Source organism: Notechis scutatus, chromosome 2, assembly GCF_049901735.1.
Source record: "Notechis scutatus isolate UNSWTSFEM ecotype Mainland chromosome 2, rNotScu1.2, whole genome shotgun sequence".
Taxonomy (NCBI): Eukaryota; Metazoa; Chordata; class Lepidosauria; order Squamata; family Elapidae; genus Notechis; species Notechis scutatus.
This window is the reverse complement of record NC_142010.1, coordinates 217261221-217280107: the sequence shown is the minus strand read 5'-3', so window position 1 is coordinate 217280107 and position 18887 is coordinate 217261221. Positions and strand designations below refer to the sequence as shown.

The window sequence follows — 18887 nt, the reverse complement described above, 5'->3', positions numbered from 1 at the left end:
TTCTTCTTGCACCATCTTTGAGTTTCAAGTGCAGGTAGCACGATGTACTATATTCCATGGATCCTTTGATCAACTGGATTAATCAACAAGAGTTGAAGAAAGAAATAGGCATAGATTTAAACTAATGGATCTCTAATACGTATTGCAGTATCCATAACACTCTTGAAATACCTTTCCTAGCCTTGGTGACTAGAGAACTCAGCACTATGAAAGGATCTCTTAATCCATTCCCTTTCCCTTAACTTAGTCCCTGAACCAGTGTGAATCCACAAACAGAAGGGGTGTGTGGTAACGTGAGCTGACTTCTGTAATTATATGCGATTTCTTCCTTTCCACTTTACTTAGAGCTTCTGTAAGCTGCCTTGGGTCACCATGGGCGAATAGGCAGCAATATGAATTCAATAAAAATAATTAAATAAATGAATGAATGAATAAATAAATACATAGAAGATTAAGATTGTACCTGTGCACAGGAAAGATGGACATTCTTTGGAGACTGGGCAACAACACTGGCCCTACAGACATGTTTGAAAACAACACAAGTTCAAGATAATGTATAGGGTGATGATGTATACAGGACTAATTCAGAAAAAAAACATTTTTGTACAAATATTATGAATGCATAGGAGAAAGGAAAAAGAAATCTTTAAAATGTTGCTGGGAACAAGGAAAGTTTATTATTATCCCTTTACCCATCTTTCTGCTACATAATATAGTTTTTTCGCTATAAATGGGTAGCTGTAGCTGAAAATAGGTCACAAGCACTTGGGGAAAGGATAGAACTGCTACAGTTCCTTGGGCAGCAGAAAGAGTGACAAAGAGCAATGGGTAACTTCATCTTTACATTGAATGGCCTCTTGACTGATCACACCCAATATACATGTTCACAATACATTTTAAGTTATTTATTGTAGGAATAGATCCCTCATAATTCAGTCACTTTACTGTTCAGCCTGTGTGAAGTTGATGCTGTGTAATGCAGTTCTAAATATTTATACTCAGATATAAATCTCATTTAGGACTTCCTACTAAAAGTATTTAAGACTGCAGCCTTGGCCATGCACATGCCTCTCCTGCCAATCATTCTTACCAGCATTTTTGAATCTGCATTCCAAATATGTACTTTCTATCCTGCCTCTATCCTGTTTCTTGCTCCTGCCCTTTTTCTGCTCCAGCTCTGACCCCAGACCACCTGCCTTCTCTGGTCAGCCTGCTTCCTGATCCAACTCAAGTCCTCGCCATTCATAAGCTTTTGAACTGTGAGTATATCTTGAATTCTGCCAGTGTTTTCTTCTATCTGGCTACTGACTCAGAAGCAAATTAAAGATGAAGTTAAGACGTATTTCCAGGTGGACAACTCCTGAACTAATAAAATATATTGTGTTCTTTCCCCATCTTTTTCTCTCTAATGGCTTTTATGCTGAATGTCCCAACTTGGAAAAGATTGTGATAGATAATGATACCTGGACATCTCTAAATTCTGTGAATGGGACCAGGAAACTGCCTAACACATTTTTTCTCTGCAAAGACCTCTAGTGTCACTATGGTTTTGAAGGCAATTTAAACCATTTCAGATGCAACACATAAATGAAGTGGTGCTCTGTATAGCATCCTGATGTTGACTGCAGTCAAGTAAATTGGGAAGGTGCTTTGCAGAATGTCTTACATGATTTTATTCACCCAAAGTTATTGTGTCAGTAGTAAGGTTAAAAACTTTAAGCAGTTGTTTTATTTCTGCAATCTCTATATTTTTCATTTGTACTTTTTTTCTTCCCAGTGCTGCTGCTTTACCCCCCAGCTCTTTATCAAAATATTTGTATATATTTTAGTGTTTGCAGATCAATAATCTGATTCATCCTGAAAGTTTTCTAACGTAGCAAGCACTGAAAAAAACACGTAGAACGGGACAAGTTGTCAGGCCTCTTAGTTTTACAATTCTTCTCCTTTTAAAAGACAGTTCTCTGGTATAGTTTTGATGGCTTTTAAAGTCATGCCCCAGTGAAACCATATTGTCTAAAAGGAATATTCATTTCAGCTTCTTCAGTTAACATGGCATGGAAAGTTAGCTTTGTATGTGTTTGTGTGTTTTAAAGCCTTTTTTCTCAAATGTCATTTCTTTGGTTGATCATAATATCGTTGAAGCTAATTATAAATACACTCTTTTTCAGGAAGCTATGGTAGGACTGACAATCTCTGCTAATTACTAAAATTTCAGAAAGGAGTACAAATGTTGATACCTTCCAAAGTGAACCAGATATATTATTCCTACCAAACAGCTTTTGTTCTTGTTTTCATGTCACTGCTTTTATTTATATGTTCTTGAGTATATGTGTATGGATTCTGTTTTACAAACTTTACAAGTCCATGTAATACTTATTAATGATTAATATGTATAGAAGGGTTGTCTATAGGATTCTAAATATGTGATTCATCTAAAAGAATATTAATGAGATTTATTGAAAACTATTTGAGAACCATACAGTTAAATATGACTTATTTTAAATAGGTCCAATCACACTGGATATGAAACTCCATTGTATTTAACTAAATACCTTGCAAAAGAAGATGATTTAGCAGTGTGGAAAATGGCCTTGGATGCACTGGGCATTTTCCACACGAATTTTCTTCTGAGAGATCCCGAATTATTTCCAGTTTTAAAGGTAACTGAAATGGATGCTGAAATTGACTATATCCATTCTAAATATTCTCAACACCCTAAGGGAAGAAAGAAACTTAAGTGGTGATCTGTTCTGTTCTGGGACATTTTGCAAAATGTTACAAACTAACATTCAGATTTTGATAAAAATTATACAATCAGAAGCTGTGTGTATGTCTCTTTCTTTCCTTCCTTCCTTCCTTCTTTCTTTAATGACCCTGTAGTCCCTTAGTCAGGGTGATTGAGTGGAGCTGAGCATTTACTGGTTGGATACCCTTCCTGATGCCTAGGAGGAGATTGCAGCAGATATTTTTTTCTTTGTGCCCTAAGAGAGAAACATCTGCCATTGCCTATGATTGAACTCTCAACCTTCTGAATGGGAGACGCGCATCTTCACTAGTAGGCCACTCCCCCAACACATGTATATATTCTCCTAAATTCAACTATGGGGAAATGGAGGCACATTTGGAGAATATATTGGAGGTGGTGACCCTTTGAGAGCTGTATGCAATGAAATTTCATTTTTAACGTATGCCAATTAGTATACATTCAAAGTGACAATAAACTTGTTCTATTCTGTTCGGTTCTGTCCCGTTCTATTCTATTCTAATTATTTTTCTTTGAGTGAATTAGAATAGGAAAGTATCTTTAGAATAGGAAATATCAAACCTATAGCTAAGGAATAAGTTTAATAGGACTGACTATAATTCCTTAAAAAATGTGTTCTTTCCATATTTTGAGGATTTGATTTGCCAGTGGTGAAGGATCAGTGTCTTTTCCCAATTATAAAATAATTGTGTCTTTTTCTTTCCTTTAAAGCAATATTTTTTACCACGAATAACACCAATATTTCATCACTATGCAAATCTTCTTCGTGAGACCCCTGAAGTATTGAATATGAACCAATTCAGCAAGTAAGGTCTTAAATATGATTGAAATGTCCAAGATGTTGTTGTTAAATACAAAGTAATAATGAGTTTCGCTGATATCAGTGAAATTCCTTTCCAATTAATATGTTCAAATAAACATAATTTATATACTTCATTCTACTGATAAGTATTTCCTCTGTAATATCTATACTCCATCCTCTTATTTTTTTTAGAAAATAGCCACATAGTGTTGTCATAAAATTGTCTTCAAAAATGTTTTTAGTTCATGGAAAATCTTGCTTAGATCAGGGATTAACATTTCTTTTACTTATATTTTAGTGCTTTTAAAATAATAGCAGAAAAAGAAAAGGAAGACACAAAAATAATTATAATGCAGATAGATACATTTTCAAAAAAGGAAATGCGTAAAAAGTGCTTTTTTAAAAAATGAAAGAAAAGGAAAAACCCAACATATAACATGTTATTATAACAGTTAAAATTCTATATATTTTTATCTAATGTAGGCATTATTCAAGTACATGTATATTTATTTCTAAAACCTTAGTATAAACTATCATTTGTGTTTAAACTATTGTGTTTGTATAAATGAGTTCCAGATTTCATTATACAAATAAAGTTCTCCATACAAAATCTATTTCTATAGGCAATCTATTCAGAGAGGGCAAGTGTAACCAGGTCTTCAATCCACTGAGTAAATGGGGCCATACATTTATCATTCAAATGCTGCAATATCAGTCTTTTGACCATAGTAAGGCACAGAGAATCCCCTTACGTTATACAATTGTCCAATTCCACATAATATGTATGTAACTGAAGAGAATATTGTCTTCTGAAAAAATTAACTTTTGTCACAGTCATATTTATATAATCCATTGCTTTCACCCCAAATTTAGTAAGTGTAGAATATTGTAAAAACATCTATTTTAAGAAAGCATTGCCCATATAACATTTCCAACAAAACCTGTCTATCCAAGCGTAATGGGGTTAATAGTTTTTTGATGGCCAGAGGGTCTGACACTTAAAAAAAATAATCAAAAAAATCATTGTACACATTGGTGGAATCAGTAATTTATAGATTTCCCCACCCTCCCCTTCCAGGTTTTTGGTGTAGTTTTTTTCTTTTTAATTTTGCAGGGTTAGAGATATCCTTTTTTTTTAAACCAAACATATATTTTGCTTGTGTCAAGATGGCAGGAAATTATGTTTGCCAGTAATGGTTGGAGAGAGGTTCAGCGAGAGCAAACAGCATATAGGCCTCGGGCCACCCACTGTTTATATCTTACAGCTGTGTGTATATGTGTGTTGACTGTGTGTAATAGTGTACTACTATGTTGCAGGGAAGGAATCTTTTTAGTCTCTTTCCTTATTAAGTGCTCTTTTATGGTGGTTGTGATATTTGTTTGTAGTCATGTAAATATACAATTAGTCATGTAAATAAATAGCATATACCATTACATTTGTTTAATTCAATTTACATGCTACTTGAGTCCAAACTGACTCTGGGTGGCTTACAATAAAAGAAGAAATAAAAGCATACTACAAAACAAAACAACTGATCATACCAGAAAGTGAAATGTTTTATTTATTCTGTATTGTTTTTAAAATTACAAAAAAGAGAAACAAAACACAAAGATAATTATGATAAAAAACTTATTTACTTTTTTTTTTAAAGCACGTTCTCTGTATTTTTCCTTTCCTTTGACAATGTCTCTTATTTTTGTCATATAAAAAAAAGTTAATGAAAGAGGAAAAATCTATAAAGTTCAACTTCATGATGAAAGGCAGAAATATTAATTCATCAATTTTCCAAATTTATTTATTCAATCAAGACAGAGGAGATAGACTACAAATATGACCTTGTAAACAAGCCCAGGTGTTAGAAATATGCATTAAATAGTATTGATTCTTTGATGTAATGCACTGTATTTGATAGATTTCTCTTTGTTTCTCACTTTTGTTTTTCTTTGGAGACATGATATAGAGAGAATTGTTACAACAGCGTGCTGGCTTGGGCTTCGCGACTGTTTAGACCTAGCTTCTGAATTCCTCAACAAGTGGATGAACAATTCCAAACATGAGTAAATACAATTTATCCCCTCATCCTTAGTATAAAACGTGCTCTTTCCCACAAAACATGTTCTAAAGATGTGTAAATACTAGACAATTATTGTAAAAATAGGCACAAAAAGTACAGAGAAGAGAAACCAAAAAAAAGCATTGGGACAGAACAGAAGTAATAAATCCTAAATAAAATCCTAATAAACCATATGGATAGAAGCTGAAAAACAACATTGCATGCTTTATCATTTTCACCACAGAGGGACAGAAAATGCAACTTATAATGCATATCCTTTATTTGTGCAAGAATGGTCTAATTGATTATGGTAGATGATTACTATTGGAATAACTGAAAATATGTATTTGTGAAAACATAGAATGCTCTCTACTTAGGACTCTATTAATTACAATTATTAGTTTTATCTCTTTATATTAACAGGTTTTTATTTATAATTGCAGGGTTCCTGTTTGTTTTAGCTCAGCTATTTGTTGCTATGGTGTTTGGATGGGGAATGAGGAAGAATGGGAATTTTTATGGAAAATTTTTCAAAAGAATGATACCAAAGATGCATACAAAGCCGATATATTATATGCCTTGAGTTGCACTCGCATTCCATGGTTACTACAAAGGTGATTTAATTAATGTTTGCACAAAGATTTCATGATTTCATAAGCCAAAGGCAATAGCAATGTTACGTAGTTCATTCACTTGTTACTAGATATGGACAGTGATTCCTTAAGTTCATGACTGTATAATTATTTATAAAAAAAGATAGTTGTAAACATGAATGTCTGCTTAATATTTGAATGGTGTCTATGTTAACATTCCTTTCTCTTGATAAAACATAAAACCACAAAAAATGCTTCATGTTAAGGTTGGAGTTTCATTTTCAAATTCCTTTGTTTATTTCTTTGATAGTAACATCACTTTTCTGAATAAAGTTACTTTATACATACAGTTGTGTTCATAGATTTACATACCTTGGCAGAATTTATGATTTCTTGGCCATTTTTCAGAGAATATGAATAACATAAAAACTTTTCTTTCACTCATGGTTTGTGGTTGACTGAAGCCATTTATTATCAATCAACTGTGTTTATTCTTTTTAAATCATAATGACAACAGAAACTACCCAAATGACCCTGATCAAAAGTTTACATACCCTGGTGATTTTGGCTGATAACATGCACACAGGTTGGCACAAAGAGGTTTGAATGGCTATTAAAGGTAACCATCCTCACCTGTGATCTGTTTGCTTGTAATTAGTGTGTGTGTATAAAGGGTCAATGAGTTCCTGGACTCCTGACAGACCCTTGCATCTTTCATCTAGTGCTGCACTGAAGTTTCTGGCTTCTGAGTCATGGGGAAAGCAAAAGAATTGTCAAAGGATCTGTGGGAAAAGGTAGTTGAACAGTATAAAACAGGAAAGGGATATAAAAAGATATCCAAGGAATTGAGAATGCCAATCAGCAGTGTTCAAACACTAATCAAGAGGTGGAAATTGAGGGGTTCTGTTGAAACCAGACCACGGTTAGGTAGACCAGCCACAACTGCCAGGAAAATTGTTTAGGATGCCATTACTACGTAAATGCCACAAACTATCCCACTTATAATACGTCAAACAGCACAGAGAGAAGCCTCAACCTTCTGGCACAAAGTCATTTGGAGTGATGAGACCAAAACTGAGCTTTTTGGCCACAACCATAAATGCTACATTTGGAGAGGAGTCAACGAAGCCTATGATGAAAAGTACACCATTCCTACTGTGAAACACGGAGGTGGATCGCTGATGTTTTGGGGATGTGTGAGCTACAAAGGCACAGGAAATTTGGTCAGAATTGATGGCAAGATGAATGCAGTATGTTATCAAAAGATACTGGAGGAAAATTTGCATTCATCAGCCCAGAAGCTGTGCATGGGACATTCCAACATGACAATGATCCTAAACACAAGGCCAAGTCGACCTGTCATTGGCTACAGCAGAATAAAATGAAGGTTCTGGAGTGGCCATCTCAGTCTCCTGACCTCAATATAATTGAGCCACTCTGGGGAGATCTCAAGCATGCAGTTCATGCAAGACAGCCCAAGAATTTACAGGAACTGGAGGCTTTTTGCCAGGAAGAATGGGCAGCTTTACCATCTGAGAAGATAAAGAGCCTCATCCACACATACCTCAAAAGACTTCAAGCTGTCATTGATGTTAAAGGGAGCAATACACTGTATTAAGAACTGGGTATGTAAACTTTTGATCAGGATCATTTGGGTAGTTTCTGTTGTCGCTAAGAATTAAAAAGAGTAAACACAGTTGATTGATAATAAATGGCTTCAGCCAACCACTAACCATGAGTGAAAGAAAAGTTTTTGTGTTATCATTCATATTCTCTGAAAAATGGCCAAGAAATCATAAATTCTGCCAGGGTATGTAAACTTATGAGCACAACTGTACCTGGAAATTCTCACTTTGGAACATTCTTCAAGAATTTATTTTCAGATGATTAAATTGGCAAAACCAAAACATTTTTAAAATCATGTCTCCAAGATAAATGTAACAAATGTAACAAACATGAACAAATTCATGTAACAAATCTCAGAACTGGTCTTATCTATATACTCCTGTGCATTTCTTTGATTTTCTTACACAAAACTTAATCTTACTGTTTGACTGAAAATAGAAATCTGATTATTGTAGTAGTTTTCAATTTTGGGAGTTTTAAAGATGCTGACTAGAGGATTCTGGGAATTGAAGTCCATACATCTTAAAATTACCAAGGTTGAGAAACACTAGAGTCAAACTGCCGTGGGCCAGATGCATTACGTGCTGGTCACGCCCATGCCCAGTTTAGCAAAGGGGAAAAAAGTCACATGACACCACTGTAACGACATGAGTTTGACACCCCTGCACTAAGTATAATTTTAAAAGTTCTAAAATACAGATCCTTGTCTATCTCCTCAATTGTCTGTGTTTTTAGAAGAAACTATCTACAGCACTATTCCATAATTGGAGGTAGCTGTGGTTCATATGCTTTTAAAGGAAAAACATTTTTAATGACTTTGTCAATGTATTGAAGCTTTGGTTGGTCTTGCACTCAGTTGTTCAAGACATGACAAGCTTTCTCTGAAGTTTCCAAATGTAAAAATGCAAAATGGACCTGTAATTCCTATAACAATGGTAATTTTGTGGATTTCCCCCTCCCCCATTCTTTCCATTATTTTTAACTGATCCCAATTATAATTGTATTTTTAGTAGAGTTTTATAAATGATTTTTCTTCTTACAAATGTTTATTGTGAATAAACCTCTGGGCAGATACTTGCATTATGTCCACAACGATGAGACGAATCCACCAGTTTTTACAGCCCAAGCCGTTCTGTATGTGGTCCAGAATGAGATTGGATATTGGACAGCATGGACCTTTGTAACAGAAAATTGGTCAAATCTGACCCTTAGGTAATGACAGTCAAGTTCCATGTCTTTGGGGTTGTAGGAGAACATTTGTGAAATATTTTATTCCATTATGCGTGACCAAAAGAAGTAGTCAACAATATTTAGCAAGAGAAAACCTTTTCCCTTATTTATTTATTTATTCATTTTAGAAAATCTAAAGAACTACATTATAGTTAGGCAGCAACACTCTGGTATGAATCCAGAAAAAATATCCTATATATTCATTTATACTGGAACTGTAAACTCATAAAAAGCTGGGAAGTAATTTTTATTAATCTCTTCTAAACTGAGAGTGTTATTTTTTTCTTCTCCTGTTAGCATTCCATGAGCTGAAATCTAGATGTGCTTAGGCTCACTAGATTTACTCAAAGCATGTAGCTGAGAAAGAATCAGATCAAGTGCAGTGTGAACTTTCCTTAGATGTTTGTTTATTTAGAAAATTTATATAGCTGCCCATCTTAAATATATAACCCTAAATCAACCTGTTTTAACAGTTCAGTTTTATTATTTCAGAGTAAGTTTGAGTAAAAATTGAAAGATGAAAATATTACAGCATAAACTTAGCATCTTTTCAAAATACTTTTCCTTTATAAACAGTAACAATGCTCTTGGTTATAGGTCCGTAATGCAGTCTCTCATGATCACTATCACTACTGACATTCACATGCAAATGGTAAGTGGATAAGAGAACATAGCGTACTGAGGTAATAAAAAGTATTTGCCCTGAAATGGAAGAGTACAATTATTTTTATGCCAAAGGCTGCACTTAGCATTTGATCAAAAGGGCCCAGCAGAGATTATACTATCTGAGACTTCTCAGAAAGCAACAACTGAATGAAAAAATTCTGGTGACCTTCTACCGTTGCACCATAGATTTACTGCACCTCTGTATGGTTTGCCAATTGCACAGTGGCAGATAGGAAAGCACTTCAGAGGGTTAATGTCATTGCCCGGAAGATCATTGGTTGCCCTCTCCCCTCTCTGGAAGAGCTTTATAGTTTCCTCTGCCTTATGAAAGTTCAAAACATTCTCAAAGATCCATCTCATCCTGAGCAGCCTTTTTTTGAACTATTACCATCTGGCAGATGGTACAGAATAATAGAAACAAGGACAAATAGCCTGAAAAACAGCTTCTATCCCAGAGCACTAACTCTATTGAATTCTACTGTATAGTGCAATATTAATGCAATACCAGGCATTTTCAATTCAATGTATAGAATGTGAAGGATGTGTGTTTGTGTTTATTTTCATAGTCATAATGTACACTGAAGATGGTATTTAATTTAGTTGTATGAGGTGCAATGACAATAAAGTAAACTAAACTAAACTGATTGGCATGCTGGGGCCATATTACCCTAAAATACAAGGCAATTTGATATAGGGGTTAAGCTGCTGGATTAGAAACCAGGAGATAGTGAATTCTAGATCTCTCTTAGACATGAAAGCCAATTGGGTGACTTTGGATTACACACTGTCTATCAGCCCAAGCCACCTTACAGAGTTGTTATTGTGGGAAAAATAAGAGGTACCATTACTGTATGTTTGTTGACACAAAATAAAGTAGGATAAAGATCTAATGATCAATAAATAAAACACAACAATAACAGCTTAGAGATTGAAGAGTTCTTAGAAGTCAACTATGACTTAGAAGTCAACTGTACAACACCATGCTCAGGATTTGCTAAAGCATTTGAAATAGAAATAGAATAACAGTTTAAAAAGACCTTGGAGGACTTCTAGTCCAACCCCCTGCTTAGGCAGGAAACCCTACACCACTTCAGACAAAGGATTATCCAATCTTTTCTTAAAAACTTCCAGTGTTGGAGCATTTACAACTTCTGGAGGTAAGTTGTTCCACTGATTAATTGTTTAACTATCAATAAATTTCTTCTTAGTTCTAGGTTGGTTCTTTCCTTGATTAGTTTCCACCCATTGCTTTTTGTTGCCCTCAGGAGCTTTGGAGAATAGCTTGACTCCCTCTTCTTTGTGACAGCGCCTGAGATATCAGAACACTGCTATCATGTCACCCCTAGCCCTTCTTTAAATCAAACTAGACATACCCAATTCGAGAAACCGTTCTTTATATGTCCCCTAATCATCTTTGTTACTCTTCTCTGCACTCTTTCTAGAGTCTCAACATCTTTTTTACACCATGGCAACCAAAACTGGATGAAGTATTCTAAGTGTGGCCTTACTAAGGCATTATAAAGTGGTATTAATACTTCATGTGGTCTTGAATCCATCCCTCTGTTTATGCAGCCTAGAACTTGTTGGCTTTTTGGCTGCTGCAGCACACTGCTGGCTCATATTTAAATGATTGTCCACTAGGACTCCAAGATCCCTCTCACAATTACTACTATTTATTGGATAGCCGGCTACCACACTTCAGTTTGAAGACCTCCACTGAAAGTAAACATACCATTTCGTAAGGCAAGCTCTTTCAATGGCTGACTTTTAATGTCAAGAAATTCCATCTGTGATCTTAAATGAATCTGCTTTGCTGTAACTTTAGCCATTGGTGTGGTCCTGATATCTGGGCTAACATACAAGTCAGTTACCTTTTCTGTATCTGAAGACTCATTTTCTGCTCTAGCTTCTTGCAGTTGTGTTAATTGATCATCATTGTTTCCAGCCCCACTTATTATTTTGGGAATCCTCCTCTGAACTTGTTCTAATTTGCTGATGTTTTTTTTAGACTGTAGCATCCAGAACAGGACTCAATATTTCATATGGAATTGACCAGGGCAGAATAAAATAGGTCAATTACTTTCTGAGATCTTGATTCTACTCCCAATTCTTAAATAGCATCAAGAAACTCAACATATGTTCAGCTTGCAGGCTATTACTATACTGACAGTTTATATATATATATATCAGATTTTCATCCTGCCTTTATTATATTTATAAATAATTCAAGATAGCAAATATACATAATACCCTCCCCACCTCCTATTTTCCCCACAATCACAATCCTGTGAGGTGGTTTGGGTTGAGAGAGAATGACTGTCTTAAAGGTCACCCAGCTGGTTTTTCATACTTAAGGAAGTGACCCAGTTTCTAGCCTGGTGCCTTAACCACTAGCCCAACACCTGGTGTATAAATCTGGGATGCCTGAACTTCCACCTAATACTTTCTGTGGTCAAATTTTATTTTTATAAGATATCCCCATTTGAATTTCTCTCTAACTTACTATTGAAATCCCATTCTCTTAAATTTTGTGTGGCACTTCGAAGCAGTTTTGTGTGGCATTTTGAAGCAGTATTGGGGAAGGAGAAGATGGAAAGCAAGCTTGTTAGATTCTTTTTCCCAGTGAAAAGTTTTACCTCTACTTTTGTCCCCAAAGTTATTTGATTTGTATAATCACTTGTTTCACAAAAAATGGCTTTGAGTGGGATGATGATGATGATGATGACTCTTGGTGACTCTATGGGCCAGGTCTCTCCACATCTTCCAACCTTGCACTCCTTTGAGTTTTTCCAGCCAAAGCATAGAAAAACAATACAATAATCAAATAAAAACAATTATGTAAAACAATGATTATAAAATATAAAAATTAGAGGATTAAAAAGATATATGAACCAGAGGCATGGAGAGAATGAATAGTTGACCTATGTTAAGATGTTGTTGGTTTCCTGGGACCCAAGCTTGGTGATATAACCAGGTCTGGAAGGACTTTTGGAACATTGACAAGGATGGCAGTAACTTGACTTTCCATTTATCTGTGCACAATTCATTCTACACTGTAAAGGATTATGTGTATCTGATATACATTATATTATGTTAAATTATATCATAAAATATACTGTTTAGATTAACACTTGCCCTTATTACTCTTTGTCTGCTTTATTTTAGATACAAGCTTTTCTTAATAATACCCTTGAACCTGAAGAAAAGATAATCGCTACAGACATAATGCAGACAGAAAAATCTCAAAATGAAAAAAGAAAAAAATCAATGACTAAAATGATCATGTGGTTCAAGGAAAATATGGACAATTGACCGCTGAGACATTTCTATTTTAAGATATCTTCAGAGCAATTAAAATTTCCCAGGTTAGAAAGATATTATTTTGGGTATCCATAAGTTTGTTTTTCTGCACAATCAATAAAATACCATTCAGTGCAAAGCAAACTACTGGTATTAAATAAATTGTTTTCTCCCAGGACAATGTCTACAAAAACATTTGCATATTTTGTGAAATTCTTCCTCTGTAAGAATGCATTTCCAGATGCCATGTAAAAGGAACTTCAAGGAATATTATATACTAAGGAAATTGAATAAAAGAAACTTTTATGTTTGAAATGAACTGGAAGCAAGAAGACTCTGTTGTTCTCCGATGTGCCTTAGGAAATGAGACTCAAACATTTTCAGAACTATCGCTTTTTATTTTTTAAGTGAAAATGATGACAATAAAATGTAAGAATTTCATTATAAGAATATATCACTTGAAAATGTCTTTCTCTTTCATGAGCTATAAAAGGTATATGTTTTATATTATATATTATATGTATGTATGTATGTATGTATATGTATGTATGTATGTATGTACCGTATGTATGTTTTCGTAGATTTTCACAGATACAGGTATGCAGGTCTTGGCATGTTTGGGTCTTTTCCCGTGTAAGATTGAGAGTATCTTGGTGACGTTTCAACGAGGTTCCACTTGCCATCTTCAGGCTGGTGCTTTCGGCTTCGTGCTTGTGCGAGCAAAGCGTGATCGGAGCTGCCATCTCCCTATAAATACTGGTGGGGAGGTGTGGTGTGCTGGCTCTGTTGTAAGCGGGCTGGTTGGCTGTGTTGTTATTTCTTGATTGGCTGATGGAATTGATGTTTGCAGATTGGTTGGCTTTTTCGTAAGAACCTGTGTGGCTGAGGTATTGGCTGTGTGTCTATCAGCCTCCTGTGTTGTAACGACCTGGGTAATGGGCTGTGTGATGACCTTCTGAGTTCTATTGTTGTGACATCCTGGGTCTTGTGTTGTAATCTCCTGGGTCGTTGGCTGTGTTGTAACATCCTGAGGTTTTGTGGTGTAACCTCCTGAGTTCCGTGGTGATATCCTGAGCAGGTGGTTGTGGTTCTGGGCTTTGGTTTGGCTCTGAGTTTGAGGTCTGGCTATGGAAACCATCAAAATAGAGAAGCACCCCCATAACATGAATAAACAGGACGATACCTCCTGCCTACCAGACATCTGGAAACTAGCCCTTATCAACAAACGAGTCCCAGCCACAAAAACCAACACCTGACCCAAAACAACACACGCCACCACCAATCTCCCTCACCAGATTCAAACCCAAACCCATCCCATAGACGAAAAGTAACCACCATCCAGAAACCAGACCACTGCTGCATCACCAACTGCCATACACCCTGACCCCCAAACCAAGCAAACTGACACATGCCATGAACACATAGCCAATACCTCAGCCACACATGTTCTCATGAAAAAGCCAACCAATCTGCAAATATCTACTCCATCAACCAATCAAGAAATAACAACACAGCCAACCAGCCCACTTACCACAGAGCCAGCACACCACACCTCCCCACCAGTATTTATAGAGAGATGGCATCTCCGATCACGCTTTGCTCGCACAAGCATGAAGCCGAAAGCACCAGCCTGAAGATGGCAAGTGGGACCTCATCGAAACGTTGCCAAGATACTCTCAATCTTACACGGGAAAAGACCCAAACATGCCAAGACCTGCATATATATATGTTATATGTTTAAATAAAGACAATAATACCTTCCAATTGCATAAGCCACAGCATTTCCCCCCCCTCAAAATTCTGTTGTTACTGTTCTAGTGGGACTAAGGGCAGGACATCCTTCATATTCACAGTGAAAAACTAAATGGAAGGGATAAAAATGGAAATGGATTGGCCCGAAAGAGTCTGGCTGGCTCTGTTAATATGAGCAGTCCACATTTACTTATTTGCTGTTGTGGCCTTAAATCGTTTTGCTATTGCTCACCTAATCCAGGGAAAGTATCACAAGCTGGAGATCAGAAAAGATATTGTTATTGGTTTTGCTATTCATTCAATAGAGATCTGTCAGAAATAATATCAGTCAACACCAGTAGAGCATTGGAATGTATGTCATGTTCCCCAGAGGAAATTTACTTTGTGCCTAATTTTGAGTTTTCAGATTATAAAATATACAGATGGTATTTCTTTTTAAACATTGCCTGTTTTAGGTGTCTGGTTTTTTTAAAAATAATTGGCCAATTTATATATAACAGCAATTTTTGGATTTTCTGGAAGATAAAATCATTCGACTTCATTCCCAGTTAGATGCTGGCATGGTTGCTGGTTCAGTGGAAGCCCGTGAGACAGGTTTTTGCCCTTTTATCTGGGAACAGTTTGACTCTGTTGCTCCTGAGGAAGTGGACAGGATCCTAGGGAGTATGCGTGCAAGCACCTATGTTTTAGACCCATGTCCCTCCTGACTTGTAAAAGCTTCCCAGGAGGTGACAGGCAGGTGGACTCTGGCAGTGATTAATGCTTCTCTACAGGAAGCTGCGGTGCCCCAGCACTTTAAGGAGGCTCTGGTTCGCCCTCTTCTTAAGAAGCCATCACTGGACTCCACCCAGTTGGATAATTTCTGAACTGTCTCCAATCTTTCCTTTTGGGAAAGGTTGTTGAGAAGATGGTCACGTGGCATCTCCATAGGTTTCTGGATGAAACAGATTATCTCGACCCTTACCAGTCAGGATTCAGGTCTGGATTTGGGGCAGAAATGGCATTGGTCACACTTGTGGATGATCTTTGGCGGGAGCGGAATAGGGGTACTGCATCCTCTATTTGACCTCTTGGTGGCTTGAGGTTGTTAGGGGCTGGATGGGGAGCAACGGGTTGAAACTAAACCCTTGCAAGACAGAGTGGCTCTGGGTTTGGGGTTTGTTGGCTCAGGGAGAATTTCCACCTTTGGTCTTGGGTGCACTTCTCCAAACAGACCCTGTGCATAATCTAGGGGTTTTCCTGGAATCACAATTCCTGCTCAAAGAGCAGGCGGCGGTCATGGCCAGGAGGGCCTTTGTGCAATTATGGGTTGTGCACCAGTTATGCCCTTTCCTGGACCAACAGTCCCTATTCACAGTCACTCATGCTCTTGTCATGTCCATCTTGACTATTGCAATATGCTCTATAATGCTGCCTTTGAAGAGCATCTGGAAGCTCCAGTTGGTGCAAAATGCAGCGGCCCTCATGGTTTTGTGGACCCTGGTGTGCACATGTATCACCTCTCCTGCGGGAGCTGCAATGGTTACCAATTTGCTTCAGGGTGCAATTCAAGGTGCTGGTTGTCAACTTTAAAGCCTTTCACTGCTTGGGACCAGGTTATTTGAGGGACCATCTCTTGCCAGTCACATCTACCCAACCCATCAGAGTGGGGAGGCAGGGTATGTTATGGGTCCCATCTCCAAGGGAGATACACCTGGTGGGACACAGAACAAAGGCCTTCTCTGTGGTGGATCCCTCTCTCTGGAACATCCTTCCCCCATAGAGTAGAACAACCCCCACTCTAATACTCTTCTTGAAGGTGCTGAAGACCTGGTTCTGCTGGCAGGCCTGAGGAACCCAGAGCAGTATGGAGCCCATTAAATGGCTTGTGTGATCTGCTGTTGCGTGGGTGGGGGGTGGGAGTTGGGGGGTGATTTTGTTATATTGTACTATATTTGATTTTTTTTGTTAGTTTTTATTGTTTTAAATGTAGTTTTATATTCTGTAAGCCACCTTGAGTCACCAATATAAATTCAATAAATAAATAAATAATAGATTAAATGAACTGGAAATTTATTTATTTATTTGATTTGTCAATTGTTTACAAGATAATAAGTATAAGTGTATACATAGTTGTGAATACATGAGATGGGTACATATAGGAAAAATAAAAGAATAGAGAAACAATAGGACAGGGACGGTAATGTTTTAGAACTATGGTTTTTTAAAAAAAATATATAATTATGGTGCTATGTGGGTGCTCCAACACTGGAGGCTTTTGAGAAGGAAGTGGACAACCATTTGTCGAAAATGGCTATAGGGCCTCCTGCTTGACCAGGGGCTTGTAACTCTTCTAATATTCTGTTATAATGTTTAGGGCTCCTTCTTCCTTAGCAAATGTAATTCCAGAAATCCTTTACAGCTGAGGGAGGAGTGTTTTGTCCTTAGAATCCCGAGGAAATCCTCACTACGTGTGCCAAGAAAAACTGTGTGAGTTTAACTCTCCTTATCCAAGTCTCTGCTTGGTTAGACATAAATACCATTGAATTCAGGGAGCTTTCCCCCCCCCAAATAAGCCCGTACAGCCTTCATATCTAAATATGTGTATATGATAATATACCCAGTTATATTCTTTTGGTATAGTTTACTTTGAAGCAGGTAGCCCAGGAGTGCAGTGTACGTAGCGTGTGTTTTTGTTTTCTGAAGACTTATGTGAGAAACTGAAATTGCACTAGATAGAAAGTGGGAACCTGAAATGTTGAAATGAAGCTTAGCTCCTAGGAAGTTCTGGTTGTCTGGCCAGTATTTAGGGATACTGAGAGTTAAAGTTCTGCAACAGCTGGAAGTAAAAGCTGAATGAAAACAAATTCCAATTCCTTGCCTTTAGCGAAGAGAATACCTGCTTACATTATTTTGAATTTTAAAAAATCATTTTGATTGTACTAGATTTTAAAAATCAAATGGATAAGGGAATCAGGGGTGGGATTCTACCGGTTCTGCCCGGCTCTAAAGAACCAGTAGCTCTGAAGAGCAGCAGACACTGAACCGGTTCTGTGTTTGCTGCTGTTTGGCCCACCCGCTCGCTTGGGCTCTTACCTGTCCTTTATTTCCTGCTTTTTCAACCTCAGCTGCTTTGCGCGGCACAGCGGAGGTTGAAAAAGCAGGAAAAAAGAGGGTTTTCAAACATTGCGCACCCGCACGCAGCGCTTTTTAGCTGTCCGGGTGGCATGGCTTACGGTTTTGCATGCACGCGCAAAACATAGTCACCGAACTGGTAGTAACATCGGTTGAATCCCACCCCTGAGGGAAATATTATACTACCTTTCTTTTCTGCCACCACTGAAATATCTCTTAAAGATGTGCCAATTAGAATTAGTTAATGGCTGGTGTTAGCCATGTCAATCGAAGAGAAAAATGTGAAGCTATATGCCTTTTATGCTTATTAAAGAATCTTGAACTTGGGACATCACTGTTCAGAAAATTTGTTTATAAATATGGACTAGCTTTACAAATAAACAAATAAAAAGCCGAGCGCTTCACTAGAAAATAGGCAAGTGACAAAAGCCTATTTTATAATGTGTCTAAAAGTTGACTCACGGCAACTGGACCAAACTTTTGTTAATCTGAAATGTTTCAGGTTGCTCATCCGGGCAACTTCATCAATCAGAGCATAATTAGTAGGCAGAAGGTCAGAAAGTCATTTGGAATGTACCAAATCTTGCCACACCAGCTGCAGGATCATGTTCCCCAGCCCCCCAAATGTATTGCAATATGTCAGTGAAGACTCAGTCTTCATTTTCAGGAGTTTCTCAATAATATACAAAACTCTCCATTATTATAGAATATCTTGGAATTGTGATGAAAGTAAAGCTAACCATATCCATGTTGCTTTTTTCACCTCCTGCGTGTTTAAATGTTCAATTCAATTGATGGTTTTGACTGCGTTGTACATCACCTGCCAAGTAAATCAGAAAAATTTCATCTGGATCAGAAAATCAAATTAAAAATTTAAATCCCAGTGCTAAAAGTCTTACATTCATCTTCTGCATGAATGTATGGTAATTACAAAAACTTGAACATTGTAAAACTGCAATTCTTGATTTTAAAGTATTTTTTAAATG

General features: G+C 36.9%; 1 protein-coding gene across 2 annotated transcripts in view; it reads left to right on the top strand.

Annotated features, from left to right (window-relative positions):
* Positions 1 to 13485, top strand: part of LVRN (laeverin) — a 51460-nt gene extending 37975 nt beyond the window's left edge. Inside the window, exons 14-21 of one of the 2 annotated variants that reach the window (XR_015748115.1) lie at positions 2507 to 2660; positions 3476 to 3570; positions 5517 to 5624; positions 6064 to 6234; positions 8911 to 9051; positions 9667 to 9721; positions 12901 to 13100; positions 13212 to 13485. Coding sequence is in view for 1 of the 2 variants with exons in the window: in XM_026673455.2 (XP_026529240.1) it covers positions 2507 to 2660; positions 3476 to 3570; positions 5517 to 5624; positions 6064 to 6234; positions 8911 to 9051; positions 9667 to 9721; positions 12901 to 13047 (871 nt within the window). In the remaining variant the exon portion in view is untranslated. Of the gene's footprint in view, positions 1 to 2506; positions 2661 to 3475; positions 3571 to 5516; positions 5625 to 6063; positions 6235 to 8910; positions 9052 to 9666; positions 9722 to 12900 lie in introns of both variants that reach the window. The other variant, XM_026673455.2, reaches the window with a different exon arrangement.
* Positions 13486 to 18887: the final 5402 nt, after the last annotated feature.